Here is a 17215-nt window from a genome sequence, read left to right as displayed (position 1 = left end):
AAAATGACCTTGTCCGTTTCCTGTTTAATGTGGCATCTCTTTCCTTCGCTCAGGACCGTCTCACATGGATGTGTGTCGTGTAGGTGTCGATTAGCCAGTGGAACGCTTGCAGCGCAAAATACGTTTCTTTGATTGTCCTGCCCAAAGTATACTTCGTAATTCGTTTTTTTTTTTTTTAAATCAACAGTCGAATGCACAGCTGTTCAAAGTACTCCTTTTGATAGCATGCATGAACACAGTCCCTCGACATGTGCACTAGAAAGATTCATGCATGTCCAGTGTCTGCGCATTTTCTCTCCAAAAGTTAAGAGCAAATAGATGTGTTTTAATCCCCTCACGGGCACTCATCAGCGTTTTCAATAGTTTGTTCTTGTTCTCTCTCCTCTTTTTTTATTGTCCGAAATGTGAAACAGTTGCCCAGGCGTTTCCTATGGAAGCCTGTTTCAATCACAGAATAAACAAAATGAATTGTGACTTTTTGTCTCACATTTTGGACTTTTTTTTAATTGTGAGATATAAACACACAATTGTGAGAGATAAACTCACAGCTCATCTTGCAATTCCGAATTGGCATCTTACAATTCAGATCTCAGAATTTTGAGTTTGAATTTAATTTTTTAAATTCTGTTTTAACAGAATTGCAAGGTAATTGCTACTTTTTTATCATACATTTCTGAATTTTTATCTTACAATTTGGACCTCAGAATTTATATCTTGCAGATTTTTTTTATACAGAGCTGCAGGGTAATTACAACTTTGTATCTCACAATTCAGACTTCTGAGTTTATATCTTGCAATTATGAGTTTTTTCCCTCAGAATTGTGAATTTGTAGCTCTGCATTTATATTGAAATTCTCTTTAGACAGTTAACTTCTCAGAATTGTGAGTGAGGAAATGTCTCATTCTTTTATTTTGATATCTCAGAATTTTATTTCTTGCATAAAATATCTCACTCTGTCTTCAGAATTGTGAATACATCTCGCAATTGTGACTTTTATTTGAATTTTTTTTTTTCTTAGGATTGTGAGATTAAAGTTGCAATTGAGTTGGGTTTCCGTCTTGTGGATAAACTAGTGCAAAAAAAAATTATTGAAGTGCATGTGCGAACTGTGAGTATGTTACTTGTGCGGTTAGAAAAATTGGGCTGCGTTTGCACTTTGTGCATGTGATGACATTCTCGTCACGTACTTTACTTGTACCCTAGCGTATGTGTAAAAACCGAAGTATACTTTGGGCTCTGTGGTCCCTGTTATATGACAAATTATGACAGTACAGTTCCAGGGACCCTTTTAATCTCTAGGCTGCTTATATCAACTTTACAAAACCCTAAAGGCATATAACAGTGTTACATTTTCTCCCAAACATTTGCTTTTACAAACAGAAGGCGGGTTAAATGATTGTTCCTCTTACGTTGTTAGTATGTGCTGCTCTTGTAGTTTGTGTCCAGAGAGTCTACGTTAATATTAAAAATATAAATGTGTTGTTACCCCATATCTCCTCAATAACACTCCTGTCTTTATCTGTTTACACACAGTCTCTGTACTAAAGCACATCAGTTGGTGTACGTCTTGTTCAAATGTGTTCAACCCGTTGTCTTAATTTTATTTCATTTTTATTTGCGTGTGTGCGTGTGCATTATAATGTGTTTGAAGGGGCTCGTGTGCACAAACAGATGCTTTGCTGCTGCTGTGTGACAGTAGACGGCGGTTCCAGGCCTGGGATTTTTCCGGATGCTTTTAGAACCACGTGGAGCGCATTGGGATCAACACCAGCACCTCTTACAGAATGAGCGTTGATGAAAAGAATCTAAAACATCTGTATATTTATTGTTGTAAATCACTACAAATAAGAAAGTCTTTAATGATGAGTTGTCAACAATGTTTAAATATTGCAAGTGATGGTAGATGAGCAATAATCTGTAATCTTGAAGAACAAAAATAAAAGTCACAAATATAAACGTTTTTTGCAGGCATTACCGACTGCGCTATAATTTTTCTGTTTTGCATCAAATCAGGTTATTAAGTAGGCAATCAAATGCATGTTTGACTTGATTGTTTATAGATGTTTAAAAAAAAATTATACCAGAAATCATTTACAATAAAGAACACAAATCTTTTGGTTTGCAGGGGTGTTTAAAAGGTACACAAATGCAAAACGTTTATTTGGTTATATTGGGGTATTTTTAATTATTTTTATTTTGTTTAGAATTTTTTTTTGTTATTTTAGTACAAGTTAAACAATAAAAGAAATGTCTTAAATATTAAAAAAAAAAAAAAATTTCAAGTATTGAGATTTTTATGTTTTTTTTTTTTTTTTTTATGGTCTTGATTGATTTTCATGATCTCCAACCTTTGAAGGTCTGATAAGGAGAGTGGTTGGTTTGTAGACAGTGATTGAGCGCTCAGCTTCTGCTGGCCTGTCATTTCAGGTTTAATTTACTGTCATTATCCTTAAGGAGGTTTTAAATACTACCTACGGGCATCCCAGTGTGTTGAATTAACCTGTTATGATGCCTTTAGGAAAGGGTCTCAAATTTGAATTTAGCTGCTACCTTAAAAAATAAGGTATTTTAATGCTATTCTTGGTGTGCTTAGTCACTTTGTATATTCCTGGACATGATCGCAGGTGTAATTGGACAGTGTAAAAGATGGGTGTTTATTCTGGACACATGATGGTTTGAGGGGTATGTATGTATGCAAAGACAGGAACAGCTGCTGTGGTCACTCACATTACAAACACACTCAAATACAAAGAGTGATTGTCCTCAAATTCAAGCCTTACAAGAATTCTACTAATTTGCTAAAAGATGATAAATGTCGCAGTTGTTAAGACTATACTTTTTCATATTCTCTTCTGAGAATGTCTGAAAAAGATAAAGTCTGCCCAGTTTCTTTTGGGCATCTTTCACACTTTCAAATTAAAATGTTCATTGAAGTGTCATTCCCACTTGACTTGACTCATATGTGAAGACACCACCACAACAAATCTCCATCTCTACAATCAATAATTCACTGTGTTCAGAGTATGGTCTGTCAAAAACGTCATAATGTGGCTCTTTCTAGATCAGGAGAAAACTCAATGTGTTCTCTCTGTTCCTCAACGTGAATAATAGCACTTCGTTTGTCTGTATCACAACAGCACCCTGACAGCACTTTCTAAAGGCCATACATGAATGTATTTATGTCTATGTCTGGTATTTCTTCACCTATGGCATGTGGATTAATATTTTGAATTAGTTTTAATTTTTTCAGTTTTTATTTAAATGTTAAGGTTTTAGTAATTTTGTTGTGTTTTGCCATTTTTAATGTGTGTTATATATTTCATTGAGTTTTTTTTATTTCGATATATTTATATATTATAAATTTTTATATATAGCCTATATATGCGTGTATATATATATATATATATATATATATATATATATATATATATATATATATATACACACACACTCACACACATTTTTATAATATATAAATAAACATTTTCATTTTTAAGATTTGATTTTCACATGGTAAGTTTTTATAAATAATTTTCATGTAAAGCTGAAATTTCCTGTAAATTAATATACATTAAGACTTATTTGTTGAAAAACTGGAAACAAAATGGTAAGGGTATGTTTTTATGTGATTTTCATATGACATCGACAAGGAATATTTTATTTGATAAAAATAACCACTGGGAAGCTGTATTGCAGTGATTTCATTGCACACTCCCAGATATATAAAAAAACAGAATATTACAGTTCATTATTGCACGTTTTACAGCAATTAAAGTGACCATTTATTACAATTAGTATGAGAGAAATACAGGTAATTTATTTGCAATAGCACCTGCATATTACTGGTCAAGTGCGGTGTGGGCGTGGCTCGCCGCAGGCGTTACGTCAAGCCACGCCGTCGTCGGCTATCAGCAGCCAATCAGAGCGGCGGGGACGGATATTATTCTGAACTTGGAGTCCAGCAGCGTCTGTTTCAGTGTGACAGTGTATTTCCGTGCGGCGAGCGGATCCACAGCCTGACAGATGCAGCAGCAGATCGACGACATGGAGGTACCTTTACTTAATGATTCTAACAGTAACAGACAGAAGTCTCTGGCTCAAGAGAGAGATGGGTTCAGCCATCAGCTGAAGGATTCGGAGGTAACCCGAGCACACTGACAGTTTGCAGGGGTAGAGGGGTGGGTGGGTGGTGTGTGTGTGTGTGTGTGTGTGTGTGTGTGTGTGTGTGTTTGTGTGTGTGTTTGTGTGTAAGGTGGCTTGTTGCTGGGGGCTTTAAATGCCTCGAGTTGTTATTTTAGAAACACGCATGACGCTAAAAATACCTTGTCTTTTGGAATTTGATCCAGTGTGACCTGCTGATGGTTTTATAGAGGATATAGACATGCGTTTCGTGAGCATGCATTTGAAGGGTAAATATGAAGGATGCATTTGTTTCTGTCTTGAATTCCCACTTCTTACTCAGTATATGGATATATGCACATGCGCATATAAAATGCTGAGCATGTATGCATTTGGCTCATTTCATCTCCATGTGTATTCCTCGCATTAACCCGCCAAAGTCAGTGGGCACACATTCCTATGCATTATAATACATACAAAACCAGCTATTTATTAAGCTTGATATCAGCCTGATATTATGGAACATGGTTTGTTATATTGGGGGTTAAGAGGGTCAATAATATACAGTCTGCTGCAGGTTTATTTATTTTCATTTAAATTTATTTAAAAGCAGTGGTTTATCTATCTATCTATCTATCTATCTATCTATCTATCTATCTATCTATCTATCTTTATTTATCTATTTATGAATGAACTGAACTGGAGTGGTAAAGACTGCACTCATTGCTCTCTCCAACATATGAACATATTATTTATTCAGCTAATAAAAATAAAAGCAAGCAAATGCATATTTGATTCTCTTCTTGGCACAGCACAGTCCAGATTCAGTCTTAAAGGACAGTAACACATATTGTGCTGGGAATATGTCCAGCCTGAAGTTATGGTAATGAATTCCTCGACCGTGATCGTTGAGCATATTGAATGTTTTTTTTTTTTTTTTTTAGAGGAATTAGAGCGTGTTTTCCTCCTGCAGAAGATTTTTTTTTACTAGGACAGTGATTGGGAGGTGGTTTGAATGTACACAAAATGCCTCAAAATGTTGTGCATGGCTGGAGTTTATGACCGGGAGTGAAACTCAGAGGTCAGATATGTGAGTGATCTGTCATTAAAGCAGAATACACTGGATGTGAAGCTCTGTGCTTGGTCTTTTGGTATGTGCATGGTGATGAATTATTGCATCTGGCTGCCTTAAATGAGCAATGAATATTAAATGCTGAATATTGACTGTATTTGGTCCAGTAGCTCAGTGCTGGCACAGGGCACATTGTGAATGCCCTGCTTTGAGGTTTACAGATTATTCCAGTTTGTTTCAGTGGATAGAAAAGCATGCAACTCTTGTTCAGTTGCTCCTTGTTACGGTTTGGTTAGGCTTAGAGATGAACTTTGGACTTTAGATTTGATTTTAAATTTGATGTGAATGTACTCTATATAATGTATGGAAAAATGAAATGTTAAGGCTGACATATGAAATAATACTCATGCTTTTTATCATGCTTTTATGGCTCATATATATGGTACCGGAGATCATGAAGCTTAAAAACACCTCTTTTTTTTTCAGGGGCACAAACTGAGCAAAAATATGCAATTTGGTGCAGTTGCTGATATTTATATGGCCAAAAAGTAAGAGGAAATTTTGATATCTTGTAATGTAAATTAAGGAGATCTATATAATGGTATAGCAGATTATTTACATAAAATGCATATCAGTTGTCACTCTGTATGTATTGTCACATATTTATTAAGATGATATTTAAAAGCTTAGTTTTATGATCAACGCTCTTTAGTCTTTATTGTTGTGGGGGCAAAACATATAGGCTAATTCAATGCAATAAAATGATGATTGAGAAACAAATAACTGCAACTCAAAAGCCTGATGGATCATATTTGATACTCACATTTTAATATGATTTTTCTAAAAATGATGTATGGATAATCAAGTAAACCTAAGTTGCTTCAGTCCAGTACATATTCATCTTTTTTATTATTATTATTATGCAAACAGACATACTATTTACAGGTGACAAATCAACTACAAAATAACCAAGGTCAACCAAACATGCATGACAGCCGTAGTAGACAGTACGTATTAATCTTGATATCATACTAACAATGTAAAAGTTATTCTTTCATTTGCTTTATAAAAATCAGTAAAGATTCATAGCAAAAAAGACACATGAATCATGAACTGAAGGTGGAGTTTTTACAGTTTTTTTCTAAAAAATATAAACAGTCCGATGACAAATTTCATGTAGTAGCTTCCAACCAATTTTTTTGTACCGTTTTTATGATATTGATGGTTTAGAGTCCTTAGACATTTGCCAATCAAATGATAGTGTAGGCTTTATAAGGTGAAACACCAGAATATATTACTGTTTGTAACCTATATAACCTATATCTACATCGTAATGATCAGGTATAGTGTAAAGTTAGACACAAAAAAGCCTAATGAATCACTCTCCACCACTGAGTCAGTTTCTTCAGCGTATGACGTGTGTGTGTGTGTGAGTAATCAGTGTCATGATTCACAGCAGAAATGTGTATTCTGTTTACAAGACGTTGTTCTAGTTTATAAGTATCGTAGTTTGCCTTTGAATGAGATGTTTTGGCCCTTGACCTGCCCTGTTTCTCTGAAAGCATCAGTATCTGGCGCTGGTTTGGATCAGACACGAGTGCTCTGCTTCTGGGAGATCAGAGTGGGAGTAACCTTTAGGGAAGGTGTCAGAAGGAAAGCCCATCTTTCTCTCTCTCTGTCGCTCCCACACAGCTCTCAGTTAGAGCTTCCCACCATGAGTATCAATGCCATCTGCTTCTGAGGACCAAAATAAAATGCTTCTGACTGTGCCACACATGTCTGTGAGTTAGGAGGGAGAGAGAGAGTGAGAGAGGAGGGTAAATCATTAGTTTAGTGTGCACATGCATACATAAAATCTACGCACATGCATTATGCATAAAGTATGTGCGTTATGATGAGAATGTGCATGTATAATTGTCTCACATTCATTATACAATATTTTACAGTGCATATACAGTGCCTGAATTAAACATCATATATTTAAACTAGGGGTTCAACAATATATTGTGCCACAACATATCGCAATACAAAAATGCAATAATATGTATTGTGTAGTTCATCCAAAAATTAAACATATAAACAATGATATCCAGTGTATCCAGTATTTTTTAAATTATTAACAGTTAATAAACATGGAAGCTCAAATTTATGGCTATTAATTGTTAATAAATAAAAAAATTAAATACATTTTATAAATTAATTATTCATGTTCGTATTTTATAATTTATAAAAAATGCTAAAAATGTAAATATATAAAGTAACAAATATTATAAAAATATAATTTAAAATTAATTATTTAAAACTTTTTGTAAGGGGCAGAGAGCAAGCATAATTCTGCATTTTGGCTATTTTTATGTTGGTTATGAAAAGTACTTTTCGTGTTTATCATGAAGTAATTAAAAAACTTACTGTGTTAACTCTATTTTGGCTTTGTTTAAAGTATTGTGAGATCAGTATCATTTATCGAACCAAATTGTGGCATGAGTGTATTGTTCTGATCTTAAATGTTAAAATATAAATAGTTTTATTTCTAATCACAAATTTACAGATGAAAACGATTGGTCTGATGATTGGACTTATTTTAAGTTTCTTTGACTGGCCACTGCCTGTGAAGTCATTTTAGCTTATAGCTGTCAAACGAACGAGTATAAGCTTTCCAAAGAAGTTAGAGATACAGTTAAACAAAAGCATAATATGGAGCTAAAGCAAACCACCCAGACATTACCTAGCAAAGGTTATCCATCAAAACTCTCGGAAAAGGGGACTTGTTTGAGAAAGTAGAGAGAGGTCAACAATCACTTTGAAAAAGTACAGAGTTCAAGATATGAGAACTGAGTCCACCAATATCAAGAGCTCTTTCAGTATCATTGTCAAGAGCCGTGCATTATGGGTGGGTGGCAAAAGAGGCCATTACTCAAAAAGAAACCATGTGAGGTTTGCCAAAAAGCATAATAGTGGGTGACCCATTTGTGATGGGTTTGAGGTCAGATGCGTGCATAATAGAGCTTCTGGGCAAAATTCAAAGTGCTATGTGTGGGACAAGTCTGACACTGCCCACATCTAAAAAACAACTGCATGATGGTGCAAAATACAGGGAGAGACTGCAAGAAAGCTGCCTGCTAAAACAGCTTGAGAGAAAGTCTAACAACAAGGTGAATGTCCTGCAGAAGTGCTTCATCTTTAAATGAATAAGCACTTGAGCAAGAGAACCTGGTCCTCAGGGGGAATGAAGTTCATCTTCAACGTTATGCTTCTTATGTAATTTATTCTTCAACTGACAGCACAGAGCGTGTTCCCCAGATGTTAATTGGGCTGCAATTAAATCAAAACCCCTCAGAGGACCTGACACTTCTTCATTTCAGGCAGACTGTGAAAGAAAAGTCTGGAAATCCATGTTTGGCTCAAGGTTTTAGAGGCTGTTAAGTGACATTAGCATACAGTAGATCAGCACTGATGTTTTGAAACCATTAACACTGCGTTTGAGTGTGAATGTTCACAGTTTAGTAGCTCTTTGAGAGAGTTGGCTAAAAGACATGTGGCTATTCTTAAGCATAAGTGCAGACTTGGCCAACAGTCAGCAGTCATTTATGCAGGAAATATCCTTTTAGATGGACACACACTGGAAACCCTGCAGCCTTGCTTCCTGTTACCATGACACTGTGGGCCAGGGAAAATCTGTGGAATTTACTGTAAAAAGTTGACAGAACGTTGCTGTAAAAAAAAAAAGAACAATAATTGATAAATATTAATTTATCCACATAAGATGTGGTGTAAAAAGCTAATATATATTATATCATATTAATATAATCTGCTATATACTGTAACTGATAACAAAATACTAAGAATCGTGAAAAACCATAAAATCAAATGTTGCAAAGGGAATGTCAGTTTAAAGTTTTTAAATGTAAATTATAAGGTGACTTGTTTTTTTCACTTTTCTTTTTTAAATGTCCTGTTTTCCACTGTATATAATAAAAAAAACTTATTGTTAAACAATTAACATGTTTTCACAGTAGTATTTCTGCAGTTCTTGACCTTAAAATTACATTTTTATTTAAAGTGTACCAGAAATTTTGGGAGGGTCGATTTATAGTTTTTGACTGTAAATTATAAGATGACTTGTTGTTTTCACTTTAATTTTATAGTATTTTACTGTACAATTACACAAACTGTCCTGTGAAATTTATTACCATTTTTTTTTTGGATATATATAGTAAGAACTTACTGTTAACCAGTTATCACGTGTTCACAGTAGCATTTTACAGTCTTTTTGCTATTATAATGAGCTTTTTTACAATTAAAATGACACTTTTTACAGTGTACCCCATCAGGGAATTCTAGGAATACCAATTAGCTATTTATGACTAGTTCTTTTTTACAGTATTTTACTGTAAAATTACATAAAATGTTACACAGTAACACATTACAGTATATACAGTAGCAAAAAAAACTTAGTTAACCAATTGACAGGTTTAACCGTAGCGTTTTTTACAATCTTTTAACGTTCAAATTTATTTTTTAGTGCACTACAGACCCTGCATATTGCAAGTAATTATTTTCAAATTTATTATTAAAATATGATTTTAATAATACTGAAAGTGTTAGCAGAGAACCGTTACAAACTCTTCATCGCTCAAGTTTCTAGGCAGTATTGTCCCAAAAAGCATGTACAGATGCAACTTACAAAATCCACAAAAATACAGCATCAAGTCACCCTAGACTTGTTATTTTCAGTGTACTACAATTTGAGATGCATTCATCCTAATTTCATATATTATTTGTGTATGTTTTCATGGTTACTACTTTGTAACTTCTGAGCACATGTGAGGTACTGTGGTGATCGAAATGGTAGTTAATTCATGCTGACATATTGCCACCCTTATTTTCTCTACATTTCCCATGCTATTGAAGTACTAGAGTAGTGTGACCTGGCTGAATTTGCATAATTACAAGGAAAATCACATGCTGTAGAAATAGTGGAAAGACCTGAAATGGCGGTTGGCAAACGCTCCAGGACGTTAGACATGTGACTCTTTCTGTTGTGGCAGTGCAGTTATTATTTGCCTCTGATCTGTAGGGCTCCATGGAGTCTCCGAACCTGGAGTTTGAATATGGAGACACGGACAACTTCACTGCAGAGCTTTCAGGTGGGTCACACTCACACACACTTGTTGTTTCGCTATCCTTGTGGGGACTTCCATAGGCAAAATGGTATACGTATATTCTATTGCCCTACACCTAAACTTAGCCCTCACAGGAGACTTTTTGCATTTTCAAAAAACTTAATTCTGTGTGATTTATAAGCTTGTTTACCCATGGGGACCTCAATTTAGTCCCCATGAATCTGTGTGTATTCAGGTTTAAGTCCCCACAGGTATATAAAAACAAAAACACACACACACAAACATTTCTAGGGATGAACAAACATTGAAATTGGGTGAACAAAACTTAGTGGAAGCAGCACAAGAACTTAGATCTGTTCAACCATAGCTTTTCAAATAAAATAAATATAAATTCATAGATTAGATGTACATTATGCATATTTCCTGATGTAATTTTAATGTGGCAACATTATGTAGCAACATGTAACATGCAACATGCCAGTGAATCTATATTACTATGAAAAACCAATGTTATGAGCTTGTTTTTTATTTAACTATATGTCTTTCTGTCTCTTTCGCACAGAGCTGTACAGCTACACAGAGGAACCGGAGTTCAGTCTAAACAGGGATTACTTTGAGGAAGACTTCAAGAATCATGGTATTGTAGCCTGCAGCGTTGGGCGTAATGCATTACACACAATTAATTACTGTAATTACTTTACTCTTGAAAAAATAAAGTAAGGGATTACTCTTTACTAATCTAATTACTGTTGAAGATGTAATTAGTAGCTGGTAATTAATTACATTTTAGAGTAACTTGCCCAACACTGGTAGCCAGTGCTATATTACAACAAAATAAATATTTGTAAATAGTAGTTTTGGTATTAATTTCCAGTATAAATCTTAAAAAAAAAAAAAAAATACTTGAAATGGAATTAATTTACTTCAGAAACAAATAATAAAAAAAAAAAGTTTATTTTTCTCACCACGCTGGATTTTTTTTAAGCATAAACCTCTCTAAATTTTAAATTGATATTTAGAATAAGAGAAAAAAATGGCCAATTTGAGTAAGAAAACCTAATTCTAAAATGAAAATACTTGATTAAACATATGTACTCTAAGAACAAGTGTTGTGATCCTACACCGTTTTGCTTCTTTGGATATATTTTTAGTAGAGAACAAGAGAAAATATCTTTATTTGCAGTGCATCTTCACCCAACACACTAACTGATAGTGCTTAAGAGCTGTTGAGTTTTGTGCTGGAATTGCATTGTGTTTAAGAGTGAAAAATTGCTTGTAGTCCTGGTGGTGTGGATGTGCTGGAACAGAGACGGCTGATTAACTGAACGCACCTGTGTCTGAGAGAGAACAGAAATTGAAACTGTCAGCAAAATTGCACAGTTCTCTTTCTGTGAGAAAAGGAGTAATTTAATGAATGTTTATGTAGTTACTATGTGTGTGTGTTTGTGTGTGTATAGCCTCAGGCTTTACCCTGCCTGCTGTGTGCACAATCTCACCTCACCAGACCTCTCGCTCTCTCTGTATGTTTGCCATGGCACTGCAGCCCTACAAAATGGAGAAAAGCCAAGAGGCAGGATCACCAATGTCTCTTTAGCTTTTGCGTGTTTGTGTGTGTTGATTGTGAAGCAACTGCAAATCACATGTTTACACTTTAAAAGTTTGCTACAATCCAAAGATTTCATATTTTTTGTATATTTTCCCCTGGTGTCGACTCATAATGTAACACTGCAATTTTCCACTGTCTCCCATGCTCTCAGATTTTATGCACCTTTTAAAGGAATAGTTGACCCAAAGAATAATATTTGCTTAAATATACTCATCATCAGGCCATCCAAGATGTAGATGAGTTTGTTTGTTCATCAGAACAGATTTGGAGAAATGTAGCATTACATCACTTGCTCAGCAATGGATCCTCTGCAGTGAATGGGTGCCGTCAGAATCCAAACATCTGATAAAAACATCACTATAATCCACAAGTAATCCACACCAATCCAGTCCATCAATTAATGTCTTGTGAAAAACTGCATACTTGTAATAAATTCATAATTAATAATTTTTACCTTCAAATCCTCAAAGTCCTGTATCCATAATATTGCTTTCTCCATTGAAAAGTTCTCCTGTGAATCAGGAGCGAAATATGCACACATCAAGCACTTTTTACAAGCAAAAAAAAAATGATCTAAACGAATATGTTGGTAGATTTTGATGTGAGAGACAACAGAGGATGAACTTTTAATTTAATTACTGAGTAATAGTAATTAACTACATGTACTTACTGTATGGTTAGAGTTAGGATGAGGGTTTGGTTCATGGATAGTTGCATGTAATACATGTAACAAGGACACCGTACAATAAAGTGTTACCATCTTTTTACAGACTCTCATTGCTTTTGACAAGATAAAATAAAGTTAAAACGCCTTCATGATGGATTTGTTTCTTAGAAACGCAGCTTTTTGCTTCACAAGATGCTAATTTATGAGCCAGAGTGGTGTGGATTATTGTGATGTTTTTATCAGCTGTTTGGACTGTCATTCTGACGGCACCCATTCACTGCAGAGGATCCGATGCTAAATTTCTCCAAATCTGTTGTGAAGAACAAACAAACTCCTCTACATCTCGGATGGCCAGAGGTAGTACATTTTCATTTTGGGGTGAACTCTACCTTTAAAGACGTGTGTGTATATACAAACTCTTCACATTTGAAATGAGAAATGTACACGAGCAAATGTTTCAAGATCTTATAGATCAGATCAGAGGATCAAGGAAATTCTGATTCTTCATGATGTGACTGTAATAAAAGCCTTCAGTGGCAGATGAATGACCTCTTTAATTTTACACATGCCTTCCAGGCTTTACAGCAGAAATCTTCACAAACTCTCGAAGCATATGGCAATATTTACCAATATTCAGAGGGAGGTTTGTACAGTAATTTGCATTCATAAATCCCCCACTCATGCATGTAGTTGAGTAACATTTTTGACTGAAAGAGAAGAGAGGTCAGTGAAGTGATCGAGTGTTTTATGTGTGCTGCTCCTTTCACGGGTGTTTGAGCAACACAAATCCTGACTAATCTTTCTCACGTGTGAAAAGCGAAACTAGAATGGGAGGTAGAAGAATGGCAGAAATGATTAATATGGACAGAGACCTAATTCTTCTGTGCTCTGCTCTCAGTGAAGGGTCGGAGGTGGATGGAGTTGAGTATGGAGGAGCAGAGGGCGTATGTCATGAGACTGCTGGACGCTCTGGAGGTCACTGATCGAGACAAGAGGCTCAAAGTGGCCCGAGCCATCCTCTATTTGGCACAAGGTACGACTATAGTACATCCAACCACAATCCAATGGGTGAATCTCATGAAACCAGTCAACAACATATTTCATATTTCAACCCCCAAATCAAAGGAAGGAAATAATAAAATATATTATGAGAAATTAAGTCTATTTTAGGATCATTAAGATATTTTGCAGCTGCATGTGACTTATTTATTTTTTACTATTTATGTTGTCTATAATTTATTATATTAAGAATTAAGTACATTTCCCCTAGTTCTCATTACTTTAATAATGTTGTATTTAATTTGTAATGTAATTTTTAGAACGGCTCTTAATTTATGCATATTATAATACTGTATAGCAGTATTTGTTTTTAGTAAGTATTAAAATATGTAAAACTATAAAATATTATAATTGCTATATTGAGAATCTTCATTGTGCATTATTATGGTAATGAGAACTTGGACCTTAATGTGCTTAAGTGGCATGAAAATAATGTGTTTTCTTAAGAAAAATGTAATTTCTTATTTTCTTTCATATTTTTTTCTTTAATGACAAATGTTTAATTTGTAGTACTGCCTTTAACTTATGCAAATTTTAAAATAAAATGTGTTGCAGTTTTTGTTTTGGTAAAAATATTTGAAAAAGATAGAAATATGACTATTGCAAAAAATGAGAATCATTGTTGAGCGTTTCTGTAATGTGTATTTGGACTTTAATAATTGGCATGAAGATAATGTTATGTCATAAGAAAAAATTATTTTCTTATTTTTATTTATTTTCTATTTTTATTTAATTATGTGTTATTTTTTTAATTTATGCATATTTAAATTTATTTTATAAGACAATGTATTGCAATATTTGTTTTTAGTAAAAAAAAAAAAAAAAAAAAAAAAAAAAAAAAAAATATATATATATATATATATATATATATATATATATATATATATATATATATATATATATATATATATATATATATATATATACACAAAAAGTGAAACAATAAAATATGAAACATTGAGCGTTATGGTAATTCAAATTTGGACATACACATGCTGAATTGGCATGATTTCTTTGTTTAAATGATAAAATAGTCTTTCCTTAAGCAAAATATAATTTCTTCTTTTTTCTTATATGTATTCAGGTGTGTTTGATGAGTGCGACACAGAAACTGATGTCCTGTACTGGTCCAGACACAATGTCTTCCTCCTCTACGACATGGGCATCTTCACGGCTCTGCTAGAGCTCCTCAGCATGGAGATAGAGTAAGTGTTTTCATTTCCCAAAATGCCTCAGTCTCTGTGTGGAGATCTTTGACAGAGGGCAGACCATCTGCTGCAGGTGAGGACAGACAGGCAAAGGGTGAGATACTGAAAGAGACAGACAGAGACTGAATCTCTAGCGGAGGGAAGTGTTTAACAGTTCAATTTTTACTCTCCTTCTCCTGCGGGAGCAGGTTAGAAACGGCTCAGTCATGACTGTGTACAGTGGTGTGAAAAAGTGTCGGCCCCCTTCCTGATTTTTTTTAATTTTTTGCATGTTTGTCACACTTTGTTTCAGATCATCAAACAAATTTAAATATTAATCAAAGATAACACAAGTAAACACAACATGCAGTTTTTAAATTAAGTTTTTTATTATGAAGGGAAAACAAAATCCAAACCCACATGGCCCTGTGTGAAAAAGTGCTTGCCCCCTAATCCTAATAACTGGTTGGGCCACCCTTAGCAGCAACAACTGCAATCAAGTGTTTGCGATAACTTGCAAGGAGTCTGTTACAGCGCTGTGGAGGAATTTTGGCCCACTCATCTTGGCAGAATTGTTGTAATTCAGCCACATTGGAGGGTTTTCGAGCATGAACCGCCTTTTTAAGGTCATGCCACAGCATCTCAATAGGATTCAGGTCAGGACTTTGACTAGGCCACTCCGAAGTCTCCATTTTGTTTTTCTTCAGCCATTCAGAGGTGGATTTGCTGGTGTGTTTTGGATCATTGTCCTGCTGCAGAACCCAAGTTCGCTTCAGCTTGAGGTCACCAACAGATGGCCGGACATTGTCCTTCAGGATGTTTTGGTAGACAGCTGAATTCATGGTTCCATTTATCACAGCAAGTCATCCAGGTCCTGAAGCAGAAATCAGCCCCAGACCATCACACTACCACCACCATATTTTACTGTTGGTATGATGTTCCTTTTCTGAAATGCTGTGTTACTTTTACGCCAGATGTAATGGGACACACACCTTCCAAAAAGTTCAACTTTTGTCTCGTCAGTCCAGAGTATTTTCCCAAAAGTCTTGGGGATCATCAAGATGTTTTCTGTCAAAACTGAGACGAGCCTTTATGTTCTTTTTGCTCAGCAGCAGTTTTCGTCTTGGAACTCTGCCATTTTTGCCCAGTCTCTTTCTTATGGTGGAGTCATGAACACTGACCTTAACTGAGGCAAGTGAGGCCTGCAGTTCTTTAGATGTTGTTGTGGGGTTTTTTGTGACCTCTTGGATGAGTCGTCGCTGTGCTCTTCAGGTAATTTTGGTCGGCCTGAGAAGGTTCACCACTGTTCCATGTTTTCACCATTTGTGGATAATGGCTCTCACTGTGGTTCGCTGGAGTCCCAAAGCTTTAGAAATGGCTTTATAACCTTTTCCAGACTGATAGATCTCAAGTACTTTCTTTCTCATTTGTTCCTGAATTTCTTTGGATCTCAACATGATGTGTAGCTTTTGAGGATCTTTTGGTCTACTTCACTTTGTCAGGCAGGTCCTATTTAAGTGATTTCTTGACTGCGAATAGGTGTGACAGTAATCAGGCCTGGGTGTGGCTAGAGAAACTGAACTCAGGTGTGATAAACCACAGTTATGTTTTAACGGGGGGAGGGGGGCGAACACTTTTTCACACAGGGCCATGTGGGTTTAGATTTTGGTTTCCCTTCATAAAAAAACCCTTAATTTAAAAACTGCATGTTGTGTTTACTTGTGTTATATTTCATAAATTTTTTTTAATTTGTTTGATGATCTGAAACATTAAAGTGTGACAAACATGCAATAAAATAAAAAATCAGGAAGGGGGCAAACACTTTTTCACACCACTGTATGTGAGTGTGTGAAACAGTTGTGTATTTCTGTGCATCTCCTGGGTGCTCTACTAATGAGACAAACGGCTTTCTCTTTTCTGTTTCTTAATGCCCACTGTGTACGGTAGCAGCTGCCTGGGCGGCACAGCGAGCCACTTCTCCATTTCTCTAATTACCCACATTAAGTACATTTCCATGTTAATGGATTTTTTTATTTTGTTCAGAGAGTGATGTCAGTGCAATCAGATATCACTCTTATTATTGCACATACTGTACCAACATAAAAATGAACGTGCAAAAAACTACTCAGAACACATTAGCAACCGCATAGCAATGGACTGGCACCCATTCATTATACCTTAGGATTGTGGTGGCAACTTCTGCATGGTTAAGTGCAATTAAGAAAATGTGAAAACCTACTTTATTTTCCGGAAAATTTGTCATAGCTGATTGTAAGTCGTGCTGGGTCAAAATTGCATTTGCATTTTATTACATTCAGGAAAAAATTTAAATAAAATTAATGCTTTCAAATATTAGAAACACTATAAAGATGTATTTTAGT

General features: G+C 35.1%; 1 protein-coding gene across 3 annotated transcripts in view; it reads left to right on the top strand.

Annotated features, from left to right (window-relative positions):
- Positions 1-3954: 3954 nt before the first annotated feature.
- Positions 3955-17215, top strand: part of LOC306858307 (striatin-interacting protein 1 homolog) — a 30854-nt gene continuing 17593 nt past the window's right edge. The window contains exons 1-5 of one of the 3 annotated variants that reach the window (XM_079398762.1): positions 3955-4051; positions 10270-10339; positions 10878-10952; positions 13487-13621; positions 14732-14852. In XM_079398762.1, coding sequence (XP_079254888.1) covers positions 4025-4051; positions 10270-10339; positions 10878-10952; positions 13487-13621; positions 14732-14852 — 428 coding nt within the window. In that variant the 5' untranslated portion in view covers positions 3955-4024. Of the gene's footprint in view, positions 4142-10269; positions 10340-10877; positions 10953-13486; positions 13622-14731; positions 14853-17215 lie in introns of all 3 variants that reach the window. The other 2 variants (XM_079398760.1, XM_079398761.1) reach the window with 2 other exon arrangements.

Source organism: Barbus barbus, assembly GCF_936440315.1.
Source record: "Barbus barbus genome assembly, chromosome: 39".
In the NCBI taxonomy this organism is placed as follows: domain Eukaryota; kingdom Metazoa; phylum Chordata; class Actinopteri; order Cypriniformes; family Cyprinidae; genus Barbus; species Barbus barbus.
The sequence above is the reverse complement of the archived record's forward strand: the minus strand, read 5'-3'. Positions and strand labels throughout refer to the sequence as shown.